The sequence below is a fragment of the Microchirus variegatus genome (assembly GCF_963457635.1).
Source record: "Microchirus variegatus genome assembly, chromosome: 10".
Lineage (NCBI taxonomy): Eukaryota > Metazoa > Chordata > Actinopteri > Pleuronectiformes > Soleidae > Microchirus > Microchirus variegatus.
Window position 1 is genome coordinate 9,182,994 of NC_139811.1, and position 21,698 is coordinate 9,204,691.

The following is a 21,698-nucleotide window of genomic DNA, read 5'->3' on the forward strand; positions in this document are numbered from 1 at the left end:
TTATATCACTGTTTATTACACTTTTTTTGATATAATGTGTTTTTTCAAATAAAGCAAAAGGGCATGTCATCGATATTTTCTTCCTGATTTTAATGTCTAGATGTGAAGAAAGAGCTGTGTTTGTTTGTATTTAAAACCTTAAATATGTAAGGTTTCTTGATTTATTTGACCTTCCAGGAAGCATTCATTACACGATGGATGACTCTGATATCATATGAGCTCCTGGTTATTACTCGATGGACATTTGTAGAAATCTATGTGTTTTATATTTGAGAAAAACAATTAATAAAAAAGAATAAACAATAATTCATATGGCATGCCTCTGTTTGTGTTCCGATTTGATTGTGTTCTCCACACTTAATGGCAATGTTTAGAAAAGTTATGATTATGCCATCCTGTATTAGCAGTAACATTCCAAATAAATTAAAATAGGGTTAAAAATTGGAGTAGGGTGAAAAGGCTGAATCAGATAATGTTCTTTATATCATAATTAGATATTCTTTTTGTATTGGTATGATTTTAGAGTTGTTTTTATTTTTATTTTTTGGCATACATATACTCGTTGTGTTGTTGTGTGATAAAGGCTTACAAATAAACGATTTCAATTTATACAACTGACACTTCAGAGGCAAATATTATTTTAATTTCAACATTTAATATTCGTGAACACAACATTCTTAAATAAAGACACACATACATTGTGGGACTACATCCCTCGACTAGCAAGATGTTTTCTATAAGTGATCAAGTCTTAAATTGTCATCCTTAATCAAACTAATAAACACAGGTGTGAGCGACTGCATCTCTTAGCAGATCTTGAAGGAGGTCAGCTTGAAGTCCCCGGTGACTCTGACAAAGTTGATGACATCCATGCCAACACGATTGGGGAAGTTGACCTCATATCCATCTGGAAGTTCCACCTCAAACATGTCTCCTTCCAGTTTCAATACAATCTATAAGAGAAAAGATGTTATTTTGGGAGGAAAAACTGAGACTGACATAGTATTAAAACCTCCCAAAATAAGCACACAGGACTCAAACCCAAACTTTTAATAGAACTTTGTTCAACTGCTCTGCCTGCAGCCAGATTCCCTCACCTTGACATCTGTGCCTCTCTCTAGCGGGTTGTATATTTCCCGTTTCTCATCTCCCCAACTACCAGCAGTCTTGGAGTTGCACACAAGCACAGCTCCATCAATGTCGTCATGGAAACGAGGGTTGAAGTGCAGTGCCAGGTCATCTTTATCACGGCCAAGGTCGATTTGGAATCTAAGTTTATACAAGAAATGTATTTTAAACATCCGGAGGTTATACAGTAGCAACAACACCCAGGTATGATAAAAGATTTTCACATATCAGTCAATAATTGAAATAATAATTAAATCATTAAAAATACATTTTCACTCCTGAAAGTTGATGCAACCAGTTAATTGAGATTTTAAGCTTCTTTATGTGCATATTATTATTAATATTATTTTTACAAACTTGTGGTCAAACAGTTTTAAATCATTGTTGGTCAACCATAATAAAAACAGACCTAAATAAATAAAGGTCATGGGTTTGTTGATCTTACCTCTGAGCATCTGGCAAAATCATTCCCTTTACTTTCAGCCGATCTCCATTTTGCAGAGCAACGTTCTTCACTTCAAAATGCTGAGAAATACAAACATGCAATAAGAAAATGAAAAGGTATTGTAAGACCATACAATATTGATGTCTGACAACTGTTAGGTGTTAATGGTGGAAGTAAATTGCAGGCTGCAGCACAGTGAAATAAAAGCAGCAACAGATGTACACTTACTGTGCTCATGTTGGGTCCTGGCGTCAGTGAAGAGTCCTGGAAGATGTGGGACGGTGGCTTTGACACACAGGTACAGTCTTTAGACCCAGAAGACAAAAAAATGAAGTGTGTGACTGCGATGTTTCACTGCTTTTATAAGATAAAGCACTGAAGATACAGTGAAGGACTTTTAACACGAACAATGCTACTCAAGTCTTTATCTTCACAATCAGACAGCCGACTCAATGCAGACACACTTCTCTGATCGGTATAATTAAGAAAGATAAGATGAACTGTCTCTTTAATCAACAAACAAGAGTGACAGAGTCAGACACAGTTTGAAGTTTGAATTAAAAAATTAGATTGTTTACAGGGTCTGCAAGGCAAAGCTGATTACATCAGAGAGAGTACCTACCACCCGTTGCTCAAAAATAGAAATAAATATGTTTTTTTCATCTGTTGCAGTTCATCACTGTCACCACTGGAAAACAGTAAAATCATATCATGTAGTTTCGAGATTATACATTTGTTTTATCCATTTAATGTGTGTGAAAGTACTTTGGTTTCTGTGACCACTTTACTACACGGACTTGCTCCTCACTTCCGCTATAATGCCGGAAGTCACGTACCAAAGTAAACAGAGCAGGAGCTGTCAGTGAAACCCAGCTAGTCACCACTCAAGGGACCGAATTATAAATAATGCATTTAACTTTTTCTTCACAATAAGCGAAATTTACACGAGAAACTGTTGTAAATCTCAAAGAGGTAAATCTTTCAAGCCACACTGACGTTTAGGGACAAGTTTAGCCTGCTGTAAACGTAGAGTAGCTAGCAGCTAATTAGCCACAGTTAGCAAGCGATTTTCCTATCCATGGCCTCCGTCATTGTACCGATACTGCCATTGATAGTGTAGTTGTTTGCATCACTACATGTCCATGCGCTGAGCTAAAGAGATTCATTTATTTCAAATTATTTTACTGTCTAATCTCAGAGCGTTAGCATTTGTGCTAGTCACCAGTTGTTAGTTCCTGTGCTGCAGCAGCTGGTGTGTTTCGGTGTCCTGAGGAAGCTCTTCTGCCAGAAAGACCTGCACACTAAAGTCGCTGTTTCTGTCAATGTAGCCCAAACGCAGACTTCATCGTGTTCGTGCTCAACTGTACTAGTCACACATTATACAATGGCATGGATTTTGTTTATGTTCACCCACAGGTTTTTACAGGGACAGGAGTGACGCTGTCCTGTACAGACATGGACTATGAATTAGAAGAGGACAAACTGTAAGTCACAATTTTTTTTTATCTTTAAATTATCTGAGCCATTTAAGTATCTCCAAAATAAAATGCTGCAAAGCTCAGTGTATCATCTTTTCTCTTTTTAAGTGGAATACCAACAGTACCAGGTACTGTGTGTCTAATTAAAGATGCTAATAACCTTATTGGAATCAGCATTGGTGGTGGGGCACAGTACTGCCCTTGTCTCTACATTGTCCAAGTAGGTACAGAAAAGAAAAGCCATACAATGCTTGTAAATCTGTGACAAATCATGCTTCAATACTTAATACTTGATTACATTGTAGGCTAAATGTCTATACTCCCATTGTTACCTTTTAAAATGTGGCTTTTGCTGTTCCACAGGTTTTTGATAACACCCCCGCAGCTCTGGATGGGACACTGGCAGCAGGTGATGAAATCACAGGTGTGAACGGCAAACCAGTGAAGGGAAAAACTAAAGTGGAGGTGGCCAAGATGATTCAAGCTGTCCAGGTACACATGATCTGGAGATGCAATCATGTTTCATTTATGTAGTAAGGCAGACAAACACCAAGATTACAAAAAAACACACCAAAGTAAACTGATCTGCTCCACTCTTGCCTTTTCACGAATAACACAAAATAGAGTGTATAGGGGCATCATGACAATGAAAAACATTAATTGAGTCATCCATTGATAAAGTGTTACTCACATTTGTTCTGTCCGACTGTAATTGAGGATTCATCAGTGAGGAGTCCAACTCTTTACTGATCAATGAAGTTCACTCACCACTGCACTATGGACAAGAACGACTAAACTGATTTACCAAACAATGCTAAAGGGGTCAGGAGAATAGCCTGTAGCATTTAGCACAACGTCATCAACAAAAAATGCCCATGTTGGTTTTGACATTCATTGTTCACACCCTGGAAAAAATCCATGGCTTCCTGCATGGTGGATTAAAGAGTTTGGATTGTGGAATTTAAAGGATTAGATTGTGTTGCTGTTATCCATTCACTGCAAATACCACATGTGAATTCACCCTTGGCACCATGAAGCATGAAAGGTGACACATTAATGTTTTTATTAGATTTGAAAGGAAAAAAACACTTTTTATTTGTTAATTTAAAAAACTAAACAATTGGAAGATATTTTCTATTTTCTACAGTTGGTCTTTTACATATATCTGGTTTATTTTTGTTGTCCTTTTTGTTTATATCAGGGAGAAGCAACAATCCACTACAACAAACTGCAGGCAGACCCAAAACAGGGGAAGTCTTTGGATATAGGTTTGTCATCTACTTTTAGTCTTGATCCATAATTTGTTTTTATTACTTCTCTGTGACTTATGTATTGTGAGGATGGTCCTTCGCAGTCTTAAATCATTATTTTGTTTGTTAGTGCTGAAAAAGGTCAAACATCGGCTGGTGGAGAATATGAGCTCAGGCACGGCAGATGCACTTGGACTCAGTAGAGCTATTCTCTGCAATGGTGAGATTATTTCAATGAATTATTACCCTGAGTGTATGGATATAATAAATGTGAATATAGTGCGCTAAAACTGTACTCACGTTAAATCATTACATTACTTTACAGATGGACTGGTCAAAAGACTGGAGGAACTGGAGAAAACGGCAGAGCTCTACAAAGGTTAAGACCAATTACATCACTAAATGAATTGATGCAGTTTGTTATATGTACTGTATATGTAAGCTTTATGTGAGAAACATACTGGCTTCACTGATAACAATGTCAGCCAAGAAAAGCTAATGTTCTTTCTCTTTCATATAAACGATCAGTTTCTGAAACTAAGTGGTAGCTCACATTCTCCCATGTTTTGAGTTAGGACTGCCGTTATCATTGTAAATGCCAACGATTGCTGGTGAGCATGTTTTACATACAGCATGGTGAGTGTTGTGACAGTTCAGTTGTTGCAGGATGTTCATATCAGCATGGCATTATTCCTGTGTTTGCCTGCAGGGATGATGGAGCACACGAAGAGGCTGCTAAGAGCTTTTTTTGAGCTTTCCCAAACCCACAGAGGTGAGTTATCCCCATCATCTTTAGAAATGACAAAACAGTTGTTTTGTGTCTTGTTTAAAGGAAAAGAAAAACAAACAACACATTATCAGTGGACTTCAATTTGTCTCTGCTTTAGATGCAAATCTGAGCAGTGTTTAATTACAGTACATGTCCTTTCAGCGTTTGGTGATGTTTTCTCTATTATTGGGGTCAGAGAGCCCCAGGCTGCAGCCAGTAAGGCGTTTGTTAAGTTTGCAGATGCCCACCGCAACATTGAGAAATATGGAATTCAGCTTCTGAAGACCATTAAACCCGTGAGTAGAGTTTTGATTTTGATGTCGTTATTTTTACTGAAAACCGCCTGTCGCATAGGAAAATGTTTTTTTTTTGTCTGTGAAAACAAACATTATGCTCATACAGATGCTCCATGACCTGAACACGTACCTTCACAAGGCCATACCTGACACAAAGCTCACCATTCGCAAGTACCTGGATGTGAAGTTTGAGTATCTGGTAAAGCCACATCTTTTGTTGTTCTGGTTTAGTGCACTAAACAAGTGTGTCTGCACTGTCATCCAAATAATACTTCCATTTTTTCTTGTGTCTTTCAGTCATACTGTCTGAAGGTGAAGGAGATGGATGATGAGGAATACAGTAGTATTGTGAGTAGCCCTTTGAATTATAGTATGAGAAAACATTGGTTTTCCTCGTTTTTGCAAATAGGTGCAAAGTTGTTACAGTCACTCACTACTAAACCGGTTTTAATGTGATTTTATATGAAGTAGTGAATAATGTGTTTCTTCCTACAGGCTATGGGGGAGCCTCTGTATCGCGTGAGCACTGGTAACTACGAGTACCGTCTGGTGCTGCGGTGTCGGCAGGAAGCCCGTGCACGCTTCGCCAAAATGAGGAAGGATGTGCTGGAGAAGATAGAGCTGCTCGATCAGAAACATGGTCTGTCATCGTTTGAGCATTTTCTAGATTTTATTTTAGGATGTATTGTGTCGCATATAAAAAGAAAAGCCAGGCGTTTTCTCATGTCATAGTCATTTAATATTTAAAACAACATGTGTGACTTTAAGTGGTGTTGGGAGTCACCTGGTAGAGATGGCGCTTGAAAGCTGTGGCTTTCTGCAGTGTCTTGTGTTCCAGACTGGCTATCGACCCTTTGCCATGCATGTACTCTTCTGTCACTCCATGTCATGTTTATAAAAAGCGGTAGTGGGACAGGATAAGATAAGAGAGTCCTTAATTCGTCCCGCAGTGGGGAAGTTTACATCGTTACAGCAGCAAGACAGTAAAGATAAGGATAATAAATAATAACCATGCATTAACAAGAAAAGTACAATATAAAAAGATATTAACACTGAGACTATATTTAAAAAAAAAAGTTAAATAGAATGTATAGTGTACATCATAGACAATTTCCAGAATATATACAGTATGGACTAGATATTTACATTATAGACAGAGATAATAATAGAATACAGTGAGCAACAGTTACGACAAGTCTGTTATTTAAAATTGAACGTAGAAACAATTTAGTTGTCAAAACGAAAACTTAAATAGTGTTAGGTTTTAATTTTAAATTTGTGATAAGGGTTAACTTAATTTTTTACCAGAATAATCATAGTATCATATGGACACAGATATGTCATAGTCAGTCAAGGCTTTCGCTGTAATCTGATAAAAAAAAAAAAACATGGAGCAGTGCATGTAAAACATGTTCTAAAGTGACTAGCTAAGCCTGTTTCCAGTCACCACATTTAATATCATTAGCACAACCACTTTTTCATTCCCTCCTCTCGTCTCCGTCCACAGTCCAGGATATCGTGTTCCAGCTGCAGCGCTTCGTCTCAGGCATGTCACATTACTACGACGAGTGCTACGCTGTTCTGAAAGAGGCGGACGTCTTTCCCATCGAAGTGGACCTGTCCCGCACGATGATCAACTACAGCAGCCCGTCACTCTCTTACAATGATGAGGAGGAGGAAGAGGAGGAGGAGGAGGAGGGGGAGGATGGAAAAGGCAGAGAGGAGGGAGGAGTGGGACAAGCGGAGAACGGTGCTGAGAAACTGATCGATGATGAATGAATGAGTGAGTGAGTGAGTGTGTGCGCGTGCGCGTGTGCGCTGTGCGCGTGTGTGCGCGCGTGTGTCCACCCCATTGACATAACTAAACTGCCACAAAGCAGTGATTTTTGGAGTGCAATGTTTCATTTTGGGGAGTTGAATACTACTGAAAAAGGAACTGCTGTAATGTGGTGTTCTTGTCTGTTGGTGTTAACCAATAGCAACTCTCAACTTTCCTTTAAAAACACGTTTATGCTTTTTAAACATGACTGTCATTCACACGGCCAAAACAGAAGGCAAATTTATCTTCATCTAAATACTGTGAAAGGGTTTTTTCACACTGCAAAGAATGACTATAAATATATATATATGAGTTGTGCCTTCTTAGCTCTTAGTTTAATTAAGTCAAATAGTTCTGGGCTGTATTCTTAACTACTGTTTTACCTTTTCACCCTACACTGACATTTTAATTTTATTTTCAAAGACACAAACTTGCTGCATTGCTGGAGAGAAACTGCTGAAGTGACCTAAAATATTTTCACTACAAAGACATTATTTTCTCCTTTATAACAATAAAACCAGTGGGTAAATATACTTAATGTAAAGATGTTGTTGCAGATGGTGACAGACGCAGACATAATGGTGGAATGAAGAAAACAAACGCTCAATGTAAATAATAATCTGTGTAAAAACTCTGGTGTTTATTTCTTTTTTCATGTTATTCCATTTGTATTTATTATTTCTTGTGAAAGTATAATGGGGAAGATTAATTTCTTATATAATTGAATGTCACCGTACAGCCGTGTCACTGTTGTTTGTCTTTCATTTTTCCGCTGAAGATTTGAATATTTTTGTGCGTTTTGACGAGTCACTGTTGTATTTAAAGCTATCACTTGAGGGCAGCATCACACCACATCTGCAGTGAGTGATAAATGGACTCCCCGCTTCTTGTGTTGCTTTGTGTGTGGTTTTCACAACAGAAGTGGTTCATTTCATGCATCGGAGGGACCTACTCAATGTTATCTTGTGTTGCACAGATTGGCTCATAAACACTAGCATATTGGCTTACATAAGGAGACGTATATCAAAGGTTGTTTTGTACCACAAATGAATAAAAACTCTGTTTTGAGGATATTTTTGGAGGGTTCATTTTCCAAAATACAGTGGCTTGTTGCATACTAGAAAGGATGTTATTTAAGCTTCTGTCTCTTGCTGTAGAAACATTGTGGTGTGAGATTGCTTCTGTAGAACTTAAAATGCATTTAAAAGTCCTTTAATGTTACACATTTCCTCTTTCACCTATATATTTAAGGACAGGAATGCCGTATAAACATGATATACGGGTACTGATTTAAATTTACAGAAATGGACAGTAGATGTCGCTCTTGCCCCAGTGGCCTAATGGATAAGGCACTGGCCTCCTAAGCCAGGGATTGTGGGTTCGAGTCCCATCTGGGGTGTTCGCTTTTGTTCCCATAGTAGAAATTCTAATTCGCATGTCACCTGTACGGAAGCCCATAAAACGACCTCGCGCTCTGCTTAAGGAAAAAAAGTGGGTTTATTTTTGCTCAATTTTCTTTTCGACACCGGCAGCCAATCAGGAAACGCTCCGCTCCGCCGCCGACGCTGCAGTTTCCTTGGAACTTCCCTCCTCCACAAACCAAGAACTGGTTTCCTCTTCGTGTGATCCACTACTTCTTCTTCCTCTTCTTCTTCTGGCGAATACACTTTAAATCGTTTCAGCCTCTGTCAGCCAGTCATGCTGTTAGTCAAAAGAATCTATGTCTTTCTTTTATTCGCAGCGGTTGCCACCTTCGCCTCTGCAGACAGTAAGTGGACCGAGTTTAAGGAAAATCACGTGTTAGGTTTTTAAATGCTTGTGCACGCTGATAATAATGATACAGATCAGCATGCATGACAATGAAAAAAGGCCGATATATCTGTGGTGTAAAGCAGTTGTGCAGCGAAGCTTCTCTCAGTCTCACAGCCTGTTGTGATTTAAAACGTGTGGACATCTTGACTGACGCACGATTGGTCCAACTTTCATTCTCATACCTTTTTTAGTAGAAGTTGCAATCGCACAAATAATAGAAAACATGAAATCCAGGCTTAAAGTTTTGGGATTGAGATAATAAATGCCCCCTTTTGTCTCATGACCCTTCAGTGTAGATTTCAGCAATAAAGCAATAAATAAAATAGTATATATAGTAATAATAGTATAGTCCAGTATTGGCTTTATCAGTCATAGTTAAGTATGCATAACTATTATTTTGATGATTTCTTCCCAGAGATGACAGCAGCCACAGTGTACTGGGATGCCCAACACAAGACGTTCTGCTCAAAGAAGGAGTGCTGGAGACAGAGGGGGACGCATACGGGTACCTGAACGATACTCTGTCCAGCACAGGCTGGAGCGTCCTGGAGATCCGTGCCGGCTATGGAAAAACCCCCGAGACTGACGAGGTCACCTTCTTCCTGGCCGGCTACCTCGAAGGCTTCCTCACTGCCCAGTAAGAGCCAAACAATCAGAAGTTAACTACCAGAATACTTGTGAAAATAAATCCTGTGACTGTTCTTCAATTCTTATGTTTTTAAACATTACAGGTTTTAACTTATTACATTTTTTTTCCAATTTATAATATCTTTTACCTATAAGCTCACTCTATAGTTTGGCAGTAAAACAAATAACATGAATCGAAGGTTGAGGTAACTTCTTGAACTTTCTAGTGTATAACTTTTAAATATCAACAAATGACCATTTAATTCAAACCTTTGTCATTATGAGTTCACACAATGATGTTCATGCCTAACATTCTCCAGCTGCACACAGGAAGTGATTTGTTTTAGACGGAGGCAACGGCAACAGAGCAGAGGCGATTCTAGAGTCTGTAGGGGCCCTAAGCAAAAATTCCCAGGGGGCCCTTCCAACTAGTGTTCGTCACCATTATGTTATAAATAATCTGACACCAATGAAAAATGTATGAGTTCAAAATATTTTAATTTTTTTTTCAAAATGAATGAAATAACATGGTAAAACCTTGTAATTAAAAAGTATTCGAAAATATAAATGTAAAGAACAATAAAGTACTGTAAATAGCTTTTAAAAAACTATATAAACTTAGTAAAAAAAAATACATTACACTGTAAATAACCCACATTATAAAACAATATAAATATATAGAACAATAAAATACTGTAAATAACTGAAAAAAACATATAAACTGAGTAAAAAAATATGCATTACACTGTAAATAATCCTCTTCATTTTCCAACTTGCAGAATGATAACTTCACACAGGTTAAAGTGAGGTGGGGCCCCTTTAGGGAGGTTTCCTACTGAGATGTCATTGCAAATCGCCCATTGTTGTTTAAGGGGGACATTTCAGTAAAAACAGCCCTCAGGCTCCGAGTGTCGGGGGCCTCCTATCGGCTCGGGGCCCCAAGTTTGGGGTTTGAATGAAAACAAAAACTAATTTTCAGTGAAAAGCCTGGTTGTTCAGCACTTTGACGGCGATAAATGCTTCTTTGAGCTGCTGCTGTATACACACAAACGCTCCGTCACTTAGGTCTGATAGTTTTGCTTGACCACCAGCTTTTACCCTCACTGTAACTGAGCTATACATGTTGTAATTTAATATTTGTACATACTGTCTTTCCTCAGGCAGATGATGGACCATTACACCAACATGTACCCACAGCTGATCCACGACCCACAAGTGCTCGGTCCTGTTCAGAGCTTCCTGGAGTGAGTTTGTCCTTTTTTCACCCCAAAAAAATGTCATTTACAGAAGTACAGTTAGGGGTCAGGGTCATCAAGTATTTTTTAGACATTTTGATTTTGAAACAACCAGTAACAGAGGTAATACTGTACTCTTTATAACCGTTGTAACTGAGAGTAAATCATTAAATTAAAGGCGCCATATGTAAGAATGTGGCCAAAAACAGTTACTACATTCAAATTCAAAATACCGAGGTCTTTTTGGTTTCGTTTTCTGATGTAACTGGCAACCCATGGTTGCTCGGCAGCTGAGACTCTACTTACTGCAATGATTGGTAGACGGCGGTAGGTGGCGCCACATGCCAAACCATAATTTTAAAACATAAACATGATTTGCAGTCTGCAAATTATATATTATTTTTAATGTAAATATTTTGGCTGTACTGTTGTTGTTGGTGAGTTCAGTTTGTTATATGAACATTATTCCTGATTCTCTGAGACATATTAGGAGGATTTTATGGCCAGTTGCTTTAGATTTATTACATAATGCACCTTTAAATGTCACTCTTGTGCTCACAGAAAGCAGGATTCCTGGGTCAGAGAACAAGTGAAACTCAACAAGAGCTCTGATCCACTGTGGAAACACGCAGGTTTCATTGTGGCCCAGATGGACGGACTACAAGCAGGAGCCAGAGACTGGGCCAAGAAACAGGGGAAAACGGTACGAAGGCTAATTTCACCAGACAATAGTAAACCTTGCGTGTGCAAACAAAATATTAGCAAGATTTGAAACAGGTGGAGTTGTGGATTTAAACCCATGCGTCAATTGTTTACATCGATAAAACCTAGACGTGCCCCATTGTTTTACTTTTAATTTCTTGTAAAATGAAGTGATCCATTCAAAGTAAGAAGGTAGAAATTCCCCTGTGGTGTTTTCATGATGATCACATTCAACATCTTAACCGTGTTCACCTAAGCTCTGATTTAAAAAGAGGAAACGGTTTCGGGCATAATGTGTCACATTTTGTCATTAAAGGGATGTATGACTGTATGTTTTTTGTATGTCTTTTTTCAGAGGTTAGTTTATTTTCCACTGAGCACAGGTTATTTATTAATATTATTAGTATTATATACAGTCCAATACATCTTTAAATGTCTCCAAATATACTCTCAGTTCAACATTTTCCCTCCCTAATAAGGCATTGACACGATTTGTTTTCATTTTCTGACTAACACATCTGTTTATCTGGTGTCGTTCCCACAGCCACTGTCCCTGTTTGCCATTCAGTTCCTGAATGCAGTGGGAGATTTACTGGATATGATTCCAGCCTTGGTGCCCAGCTCCACTCCTCCACTCAGGGACTTCAAACTTCCAGGGATGGGACACTGCTCCGCACTCATCAAGGTCAAAGGTCCAAACATGTTCTATACTTTACTGTAGGAAAAGCAAAGCACAGTGTTAAGTTACACTGCTTTCCAAAAGCAGCTGAAATCGCATGTTTTCGTGCGCTTGATAAATGATTAGATAAGTTCCCATTTTAACAAATGTAGTGGCTCACTGGAAAAATGATGAGTCATAGTTTCCATTTCCTTTTTTTCAAGTGTTTTACTACAACAGTGTTTAAAAGTACAAAAAGTGTGAATGAAAAGTGTTTATTTCTTCGTTCTAACATCCCACAACAGCGTTCTAACATTCCCTTCTCAGAGACACAGTACAGCTTGTATACTTTACATAGAAACCGGACTCCTGCATGCATAAATGTGTGTTGTGTGCTTTAAGAAACAGTGTTTTTGATACAGATGCAAATACAAATACAGAAAACTTATTAAATCCCTAAAGGGCAATTGAGTTTCTACACTCCAGCGATCACAGTTGCGAGATAAACGAATAAATCCACTCGTGCTAAATCTACTATGTGCATGAAGAAGGCAGAGGGCAAAGCAGGACGTTACCTTAAAATATATAAAAACAAGTTAACGAATAAAAATCTATTAAATGTGAACAACTAAAACAGCAGAGGAAGACCAGAATAAAAAAGTATGCAATAGATGTGAGAATAATAATATAATAATAAAATAATAATAAATAATACAGAATTATTCAATCAATCAAGCGATCAATCCTGTCTTTTTTGTTTTAATACCTTGTAAACATGTTTTTGTGTTGCACCACACTGTGTGTGAAATCCATATTATGTGAATTACACTTTATGTGACTGCATAATGTGGCTTTAGATCTTCTGTCAAACAGTGTTGCATTTGTTAGATATCATTTTACCCACAACTGCAGCAACATGACACTCTCTATCACTTTACATAGATGCACTCATTGTATCTACGTATGCACCTGAGTCTTTGGAAACATAAGGGAATCACCAACAAGGCTGTGTGGCTGAAGTTTAGAGACGAGACCTTTTCATGTCCCGGAGTGGTTAGATTAAGAATTCTTCAATGTTCAAACTCCAACTGAGAAACAGGAAAGCCTATCGAACGCTGAATCTGAACTCCCCTCTTCTGTTGTCTTTCTCAGATGCTTCCCGGCTTTGAGAACCTCCTGTTCGCTCACTCCAGCTGGTACACGTATGCTGCCACAATGCGGATCTACAAACACTGGGACTTCCATGTCACTGAGGCTCACACAGCCACGGGGAAACTGTCTTTCAGCAGCTACCCTGGTATGTTCCTCTCTTGAAACAAGAAACGCACCAGTGAGGAATAGTTGATAAGAGTTTCATCTACTTAAAATACTAATTTATACCAGAAGAGAAATGTTTAGTGACGTTAAAAGTCTTTTTGCAACCTGCAATTGTGCAAAACTGTCACTTCTCTGTCGGCCTCACCCTGCAAACCACAACACGACAGTTTTGAAATTGTGATGTGTGCAACTCAACTGTGAATATTGACAGGAAATCAAACATTCTGTGTCAGGTTTCCTCGAGTCTTTGGATGATTTCTACCTCTTGGGCAGTGGTCTGATGATGACCCAGACCACCAACAATGTCTTCAACGCCTCCCTTTTTGACACGCTCACCCCCAAAAGCCTGCTGTCATGGCAGAGGGTCAGACTGGCTCACAGTCTGGCACATACTGGAGAGGAGTGGGCCAAAACCTTCTCCAGGTATAACTCTGGTAAGTGGAGCACATTGGTGATATATTTGTTTGTGCCATTACTAAAGGCCACATTATACTTCAACAACTGCGTAATGCGTTCTCCAACTGCACAACCACGGAGACCCCTCGAGCCCTCATACTTCTCCGTCGTGGTGCCGGATACGCACTGCAATGTGCTGCAATTAGGGGGTCGTTACGCAAGGTTGTTGTGCTTCTGGCTACAGTGAGCAATGGCGTCAGAGAGAGAAAGACTGTTGTTGTTGTTGCAGCTGAATAACATTGAAACTCAGATACTTTTAATACAAAAATGGAGACGTGAAAGACTGAGGACACGTGTCCCGGAGGTGGTATGTATGTCCACTAAATGTACCGAGACTGATGGCAGGCCAATTTAACAGTCTTATTGGACCGATGAGGGACATGGACGAAGAAAGACCCACTGACGGAGAGGCTCTCCGGCAACATAGAGGGGTCTCCGTAACATAAATTGAGTATAAATTGGGCTTAAAGGTGCCATATGTAAAAATGTAGCTGAAAACGGTTACTACATTCAAATTCAAAATACCGAGGTCTTTTAGGTGTCGTTTTTCTGACGTAACTGGCAACCCGTGGTTGCTCGGCAGCTGAGACTCTACTGAGGTGGCGCCACATGCAAAAACATGATATCAAAACATAAACATGATTTGCAGTCTGCAAAAAAAATGTTTTAATGCAAATATTTTGTCTGTACTGTTGTTGTTGGTGAGTTCAGTTTGTTATATGAACATTATTCCTGAGTCTCTGTGACATATTAGGAGGATTTTACAGCCAGTTGCTTTATATTTATTACACAATGCACCTTTAACTACTGAAGATAATAAAGCCTCAGTCTGGAGATGGAACTTTGGGATATTCATAATTATAAGCATCATGTCTAGTTTCCCTTTTGCCAGCGTGTCATTAACTTCCTGATGAGGCAGCTCGAAGCACAATTCGATTTTAGGATTAAGTTTGTGGCTTCAAAATAGAGGGTTGCAAGCGGTAATGAAATGTTTGAGATTTGATCTGAAGCCTCGTCTTTAACTCTCTTAGGTACCTACAACAACCAGTACATGGTGCTGGACAGGAGTAAAGTAAAGCTCGGCCACAGTGTTGAAGACGGTGCGCTGACTGTGGTGGAGCAGATCCCTGGCCTGGTGGAGCACTCTGACCAGACACAGGCTCTGCGCAGAGGTAACGGCACATCTTTGGCTTCCGTTTCCGTTCAGCGTTTGCTTCCATTCGTTGAGTTGAGATTTTCTCTCTGTTTACCACAGGTTACTGGCCCTCCTACAACATACCCTTCCACCGGAAAATCTACACGCTGAGCGGTTATGGAGAAATGTGGAAGGAGTATGGAGAAGACTTCTCCTATGATCTCTGTTCCAGAGCCAAGATCTTTCGTCGTGACCAGGCTGACGTCAAGGACCTGGACTCATTGAAGCACATCATGAGGTTTAATGGTGTGTGGTTTAATTATAATTTAAAGCTATAGTGCATGACTACGGAAGCCTATTGCATTCACTTGAAAAGAAAAAAAAAAACTCCTGTTTTTCTCAGTAATTAATTTTCGGTTTGATTTTTGAATATTTTTTCCTGATTTTCTGAGTCATTTTTTTTTTCTGTTTTTCAGAGTCGTTTTTTTCCTGTTTTTCTGAGTATTTTTTTTCTGTTTTTCTATATTCAAAAAATCAAATTACTGAGAAAAACAGGAGTTTTTTTTTTTTTCAAGTGAATGCAATACGCTTCCGTACATAACTTCTTAATATCAACAAATATCTGTTGCGTTCAAGCCATTGTCTACAGAAGCGTATTGCATTCACTGAAACTAGAAAATGTTTTTTCTGTGTCTGTTTTTAACGAGATTTTTTTTCCAACGGTTTAACGTGATAAATGCTTCTCACCCCTCCTGCCCCTGTGCTGCTGGTGTATACACGCAAACGCTCCCTCACTCATTTCTTATCAAGAAGATAAGAAGAAGAAGCAATAATAACAATAATCAGTTATATCACTCATGTTTCATCACTTGAAGCTTTTGTTTTTAACAGTTTATAACAAAGAAATCATTGTTGTGGTTTATCAGCAGCGCCCTGTAGTTGGTTTAAACAAATCTGTTCTTTGCATGATACCAAACAGCACATCTCAGATAATGTTGGATATTTACTTTTTTTGTTCACTATGTTTGTCTCTGTGATTTGCTTGTGGCCAAACGATGTTTGCTGTTTGATTTCAGACTACAAGAAGGATCCATACTCTAAAGGTAACCCCTGTGATACCATCTGCTGCCGTAACGACTTGAGGTCAGAAAAGCCTTCACCAGGAGGTTGCTATGACACTAAGGTAAACCCTGTCCTGCTTTGACCCTTCTCTGAGAATCAAATAATGTTTAGTTCAGCTCAGATTGACTGATTTTTTTTTTGTCTTCGTTCTCCAGGTGACTGATTTCCAGATGGCTGGGGGCTTCCGTGCGGAGGCAGTGAACGGACCGACCACGCAGGACGGACTCCCACCTTTCTTATGGGATAAATTCAGCAACGTTAGCCACAAGGGTTTGCCACAGTACTACAACTTCACCTTTGTGAAGATGCAGCCCCTTCTCTTCGAGCCTTGAGGCACATGTGCATGTGTGCGTGCAATGAATGTTGAATGTGTTAACGGTGTGATCTGTTCATTCTGTGCTTCCTTTATTTGTTCACGCAATAGTAGTTTTAGTTTTTTTTTTTGCTGCTTTATGATCGGATTTGCGTCCGACCAAATATCTGTGTTCTTTTTTCATTTATACGTTGACGATTGACGGAGCTTCCTTCTACCTGGCAAAATGCGAAAAGCTGGTTTCAAGTCAATATGTAAACACACAGGATACTCAGGGTTTGATAACGTAATCATTTGTAAAAGAATCTGCATTGTTTTTAATACCTGCAGACATTTGTGTCTTGAATACTGAGAGTAATTTTGTGATTTTTATCAAATGTAATGATCATTAAATCAGTGGTCGTGTTTTCTTATCCCTTGAGATTTATTTAATTTTTTTTTAAAACCAATACTATGTTAAAACGTTTACAGAGGTCATAAGAGTGTCTTGTGTCCTTTTTTTCAGCACAATCTATAGGCAATCTGGTGAAATTATATTTTTTAAGTTTTCACCAAATAAAATCACACCTGAGCAAAAGGTACCAGTAACACTTGACAATAAGTGTCCCTTAATTTATGTTAGTTAGTACATTATTAAGCATTAATTAACTGTTTAACAATATATTAATAATCATTATGATGTATTACTTAGCATTAGTTAACATATTAGTTATTGCATTCATAAACGGTTATTAATGTTTACTACTCAAAGTTATTATTCAAAATTATTAAGCGTTAATAGACGTTTAATATTGTAATTAGTTATCATTATGTATGCATTACTGAATAAACATTAAGTAACAGCTAACTGATGCATCTACGAATCATTCACTATATGGTGTACATGTTACCTGCATGAGCATTAATAAACAATTAATTTAGGTCTCAATTAATCATTTACTAATGCTGTGCTGTGTATGTCGTCAGGTAGGCCTTACCTAACCTCATGTAAGGTATTACTAAACATTAGAAACCTGACCTAACCCTTAATAAGTGCCTCACAAGCATTAATTAACCATAGTTAAACATTGCTGAATGCTTTTTGGACCCTTAAAGTGTAAGCATGTGTCCCTTAGGAAACACGTAACAGAAGTAAATAAGCTTAATGAAATTTCGGACGGCATAGTAAAGTATGACGTTTATGACAAATTTTGTACCCAAAAAACTTTTTCCAAAAAATTGTCAAATTTTGGACGACATTGTATAGGATGAAGTTTTTGTCAAATTTTGGACGACATAGTATAGTATGTCGTTTTTGTCAAATTTTGGACAAATTTTTTTTTTCCAAAAATCGTCACATTTTGGACGACATAGTATAGTATGACGTACTACATAGTATAGTATGACGTTTTTGTCAAGTTTTGGACCAAAAAAATGATTTTCAAAAAAATTGTCAGATTTTGGACGACATAGTATAGTATGTCGTTTTTGTCAAATTTTGGACCAATTTTTTTTCTTCAAAAAATGTTCACATTTTGGAAGACATAGTATAGTATGACATTTTGGTCACATTTTGGGCTAAAAATTTTTTTTATTTTTTTTCCAATTTTGGACGACATAGTATATAGTATGATGTTTTTGTCAAATTTTGGACCAAATATATATATCTTTTTTTTAATTGTCAGATTTTGGATGAAATGGTGTAGTATGACACTGAGGTCGACAACATAGTATAGTATGTCGTTTTTGTCAAATTTTGGACCAATTTTTTGTCTTCAAAAAATTGTCACATTTTGGACGACATAGTGTAGTATGACGTACTACATAGTATAGTATGACGTTTTTGTCAAGTTTTGGACCAAAAAAATGGTTTTCAAAAAAATTGTCAGAATTTGGACGACATAGTATAGTATGTCGTTTTTGTCAAATTTTGGACCAATTTTTTTTCTTCAAAAAATGTCCACATTTTGGAAGACATAGTATAGTATGACGTACTACATAGCATAGCATGACGTTTTTGTCAAGTTTTGGAACAAAAAAATGGTTTTCAAAAAAATTGTCAGATTTTGGACGACATAGTATAGTATGTTGTTTTTGTCAAATTTTGGACCAATTCTTTTTTTTCCAAAAATCGTCACATTTTGGACGACATAGTATAGTATGACGTACTACATAGTATAGTATGACGTTTTTGTCAAGTTTTGGACCAAAAAAATGATTTTCAAAAAAATTGTCAGATTTTGGACGACATAGTATAGTATGTCGTTTTTGTCAAATTTTGGACCAATTTTTTTTCTTCAAAAAATGTTCACATTTTGGAAGACATAGTATAGTATGACATTTTGGTCACATTTTGGGCTAAAAATTTTTTTTATTTTTTGTCAAATTTTGGACGACATAGTATAGTATGATGTTTTTGTCAAATTTTGGACCAAATATATATATCTTTTTTTTAATTGTCAGATTTTGGATGAAATGGTGTAGTATGACACTGAGGTCGACAACATAGTATAGTATGTCGTTTTTGTCAAATTTTGGACCAATTTTTTTTCTTCAAAAAATTGTCACATTTTGGACGACATAGTGTAGTATGACGTACTACATAGTATAGTATGACGTTTTTGTCAAGTTTTGGACCAAAAAAATGGTTTTCAAAAAAATTGTCAGAATTTGGACGACATAGTATAGTATGTCGTTTTTGTCAAATTTTGGACCAATTTTTTTTCTTCAAAAAATGTCCACATTTTGGAAGACATAGTATAGTATGACGTACTACATAGCATAGCATGACGTTTTTGTCAAGTTTTGGAACAAAAAAATGGTTTTCAAAAAAATTGTCAGATTTTGGACGACATAGTATAGTATGTTGTTTTTGTCAAATTTTGGACCAATTCTTTTTTTTCCAAAAATCGTCACATTTTGGACGACATAGTATAGTATGACGTACTACATAGTATAGTATGACGTTTTTGTCAAGTTTTGGACCAAAAAAATGATTTTCAAAAAAATTGTCAGATTTTGGACGACATAGTATAGTATGACATTTTGGTCACATTTTGGGCTAAAAAAATTTTTTATTTTTTTTCAAATTTTGGACGACATAGTATAGTATGATGTTTTTGTCAAATTTTGGACCAAATATATATATCTTTTTTTTTAATTGTCAGATTTTGGATGAAATGGTGTAGTATGACACTGAGGTCGACAACATAGTATAGTATGACGTTTTGGTCACATTTTGGGCCCAAAATGTTTTTTAATTTTTATTCCAATTTTGGACGACATAGTATATTATGATGTTTTTGTCAAATTTTGGACCAAACATTTTCTTTCAAAAAAATGGTCAGATTTTGGACAAAATAGTGTAGTATGACATTGAGGTCGACAACATTTTGGTCACATTTTGGGCTAAAAAAATGACATATAGTTCACTAAATGTTTCAATGCTGTAGCAATCGCCATTGGTGTAGTGGAGAAGATGCTGGCCTCCCAACCCCTGGATTATAGGTTCAAGTCCTGCTGTTCAAAAGACGATTATTCAAAAAAATGGTCAGATTTTGGACGAAATAGTGTAGTATGACATTGAGGTCGACGGCATAGTATAGTATGTTGTTTTTGTCAAATTTTGGACCAATTTATTTTTCCAAAAATCGTCACATTTTGGACGACATAGTGTAGTATGACGTACTACATAGTATAGTATGACGTTTTTGTCAAGTTTTGGACCAAAAAAATGGTTTTCAAAAAAATTGTCAGAATTTGGACGACATAGTATAGTATGTCGTTTTTGTCAAATTTTGGACCAATTTTTTTTCTTCAAAAAATGTCCACATTTTGGAAGACATAGTATAGTATGACGTACTACATAGCATAGCATGACGTTTTTGTCAAGTTTTGGAACAAAAAAATGGTTTTCAAAAAAATTGTCAGATTTTGGACGACATAGTATAGTATGTTGTTTTTGTCAAATTTTGGACCAATTCTTTTTTTTCCAAAAATCGTCACATTTTGGACGACATAGTATAGTATGACGTACTACATAGTATAGTATGACGTTTTTGTCAAGTTTTGGACCAAAAAAATGATTTTCAAAAAAATTGTCACATTTTGGACGACATAGTATAGTATGTCGTTTTTGTCAAATGTTGGACCAATTTTTTTTCTTCAAAAAATGTTCACATTTTGGAAGACATAGTATAGTATGACATTTTGGTCACATTTTGGGCTAAAAAATTTTTTTATTTTTTTTCAAATTTTGGACGACATAGTATAGTATGATGTTTTTGTCAAATTTTGGACCAAATATATATATCTTTTTTTTTAATTGTCAGATTTTGGATGAAATGGTGTAGTATGACACTGAGGTCGACAACATAGTATAGTATGACGTTTTGGTCACATTTTGGGCCCAAAATGTTTTTTAATTTTTATTCCAATTTTGGACGACATAGTATATTATGATGTTTTTGTCAAATTTTGGACCAAACATTTTCTTTCAAAAAAATGGTCAGATTTTGGACAAAATAGTGTAGTATGACATTGAGGTCGACAACATTTTGGTCACATTTTGGGCTAAAAAAATGACATATAGTTCACTAAATGTTTCAATGCTGTAGCAATCGCCATTGGTGTAGTGGAGAAGATGCTGGCCTCCCAACCCCTGGATTATAGGTTCAAGTCCTGCTGTTCAAAAGACGATTATTCAAAAAAATGGTCAGATTTTGGACGAAATAGTGTAGTATGACATTGAGGTCGACGGCATAGTATAGTATGTTGTTTTTGTCAAATTTTGGACCAATTTATTTTTCCAAAAATCGTCACATTTTGGACGACATAGTGTAGTATGACGTACTACATAGTATAGTATGACGTTTTTGTCAAGTTTTGGACCAAAAAAATGGTTTTCAAAAAAATTGTCAGAATTTGGACGACATAGTATAGTATGTCGTTTTTGTCAAATTTTGGACCAATTTTTTTTCTTCAAAAAATGTCCACATTTTGGAAGACATAGTATAGTATGACATACTACATAGCATAGTATGACGTTTTTGTCAAGTTTTGGAACAAAAAAATGGTTTTCAAAAAAATTGTCAGATTTTGGACGACATAGTATAGTATGTTGTTTTTGTCAAATTTTGGACCAATTCTTTTTTTTCC

General features: G+C 37.0%; 3 protein-coding genes across 4 annotated transcripts; 2 read left to right on the plus strand and 1 right to left on the minus strand.

Annotated features, from left to right (window-relative positions):
* Nucleotides 1–806: 806 nt before the first annotated feature.
* On the minus strand, nt 807–2,280 carry LOC310933189 (galectin-1-like; the record flags this gene model as incomplete). Its single annotated transcript, XM_083896615.1, has 5 exons — nt 2,196–2,280; nt 1,802–1,878; nt 1,574–1,653; nt 1,098–1,269; nt 807–953 (listed from the first exon to the last, which is right to left on the minus strand). Exons 2-5 carry the CDS (start codon nt 1,808–1,810, stop codon nt 807–809), a joined length of 408 nt encoding a protein of 135 aa, XP_083752741.1. The 5' UTR covers nt 1,811–1,878; nt 2,196–2,280.
* Nucleotides 2,281–2,411: 131 nt separating this feature from the next.
* Nucleotides 2,412–8,181, plus strand: pick1 (protein interacting with prkca 1). Of its 2 annotated transcripts, XM_083897145.1 has the most exons (13): nt 2,412–2,545; nt 2,990–3,057; nt 3,160–3,271; nt 3,415–3,543; nt 4,253–4,319; nt 4,432–4,521; nt 4,627–4,680; nt 5,011–5,073; nt 5,233–5,366; nt 5,473–5,565; nt 5,664–5,714; nt 5,862–6,006; nt 6,874–8,181. In XM_083897145.1, exons 2-13 carry the CDS (start codon nt 3,029–3,031, stop codon nt 7,143–7,145), a joined length of 1,239 nt encoding a protein of 412 aa, XP_083753271.1. In that variant the 5' UTR covers nt 2,412–2,545; nt 2,990–3,028; the 3' UTR covers nt 7,146–8,181. The 2 variants fall into 2 exon arrangements, with proteins under 2 accessions (XP_083753271.1, XP_083753270.1); XM_083897144.1 differs by lacking the exon at nt 2,412–2,545 and having other exon boundaries at nt 2,891–3,057.
* A 1,233-nt stretch (nt 8,182–9,414) lies between these two features.
* On the plus strand, nt 9,415–16,581 carry plbd1a (phospholipase B domain containing 1a; the record flags this gene model as incomplete). The annotated part of the gene is given in 11 exon segments (XM_083897047.1): nt 9,415–9,451; nt 9,454–9,634; nt 10,785–10,868; nt 11,421–11,562; nt 12,106–12,246; nt 13,372–13,516; nt 13,770–13,970; nt 15,024–15,164; nt 15,248–15,433; nt 16,204–16,310; nt 16,405–16,581. Coding segments are annotated over 11 exon segments (1,542 nt in total).
* Nucleotides 16,582–21,698: the final 5,117 nt, after the last annotated feature.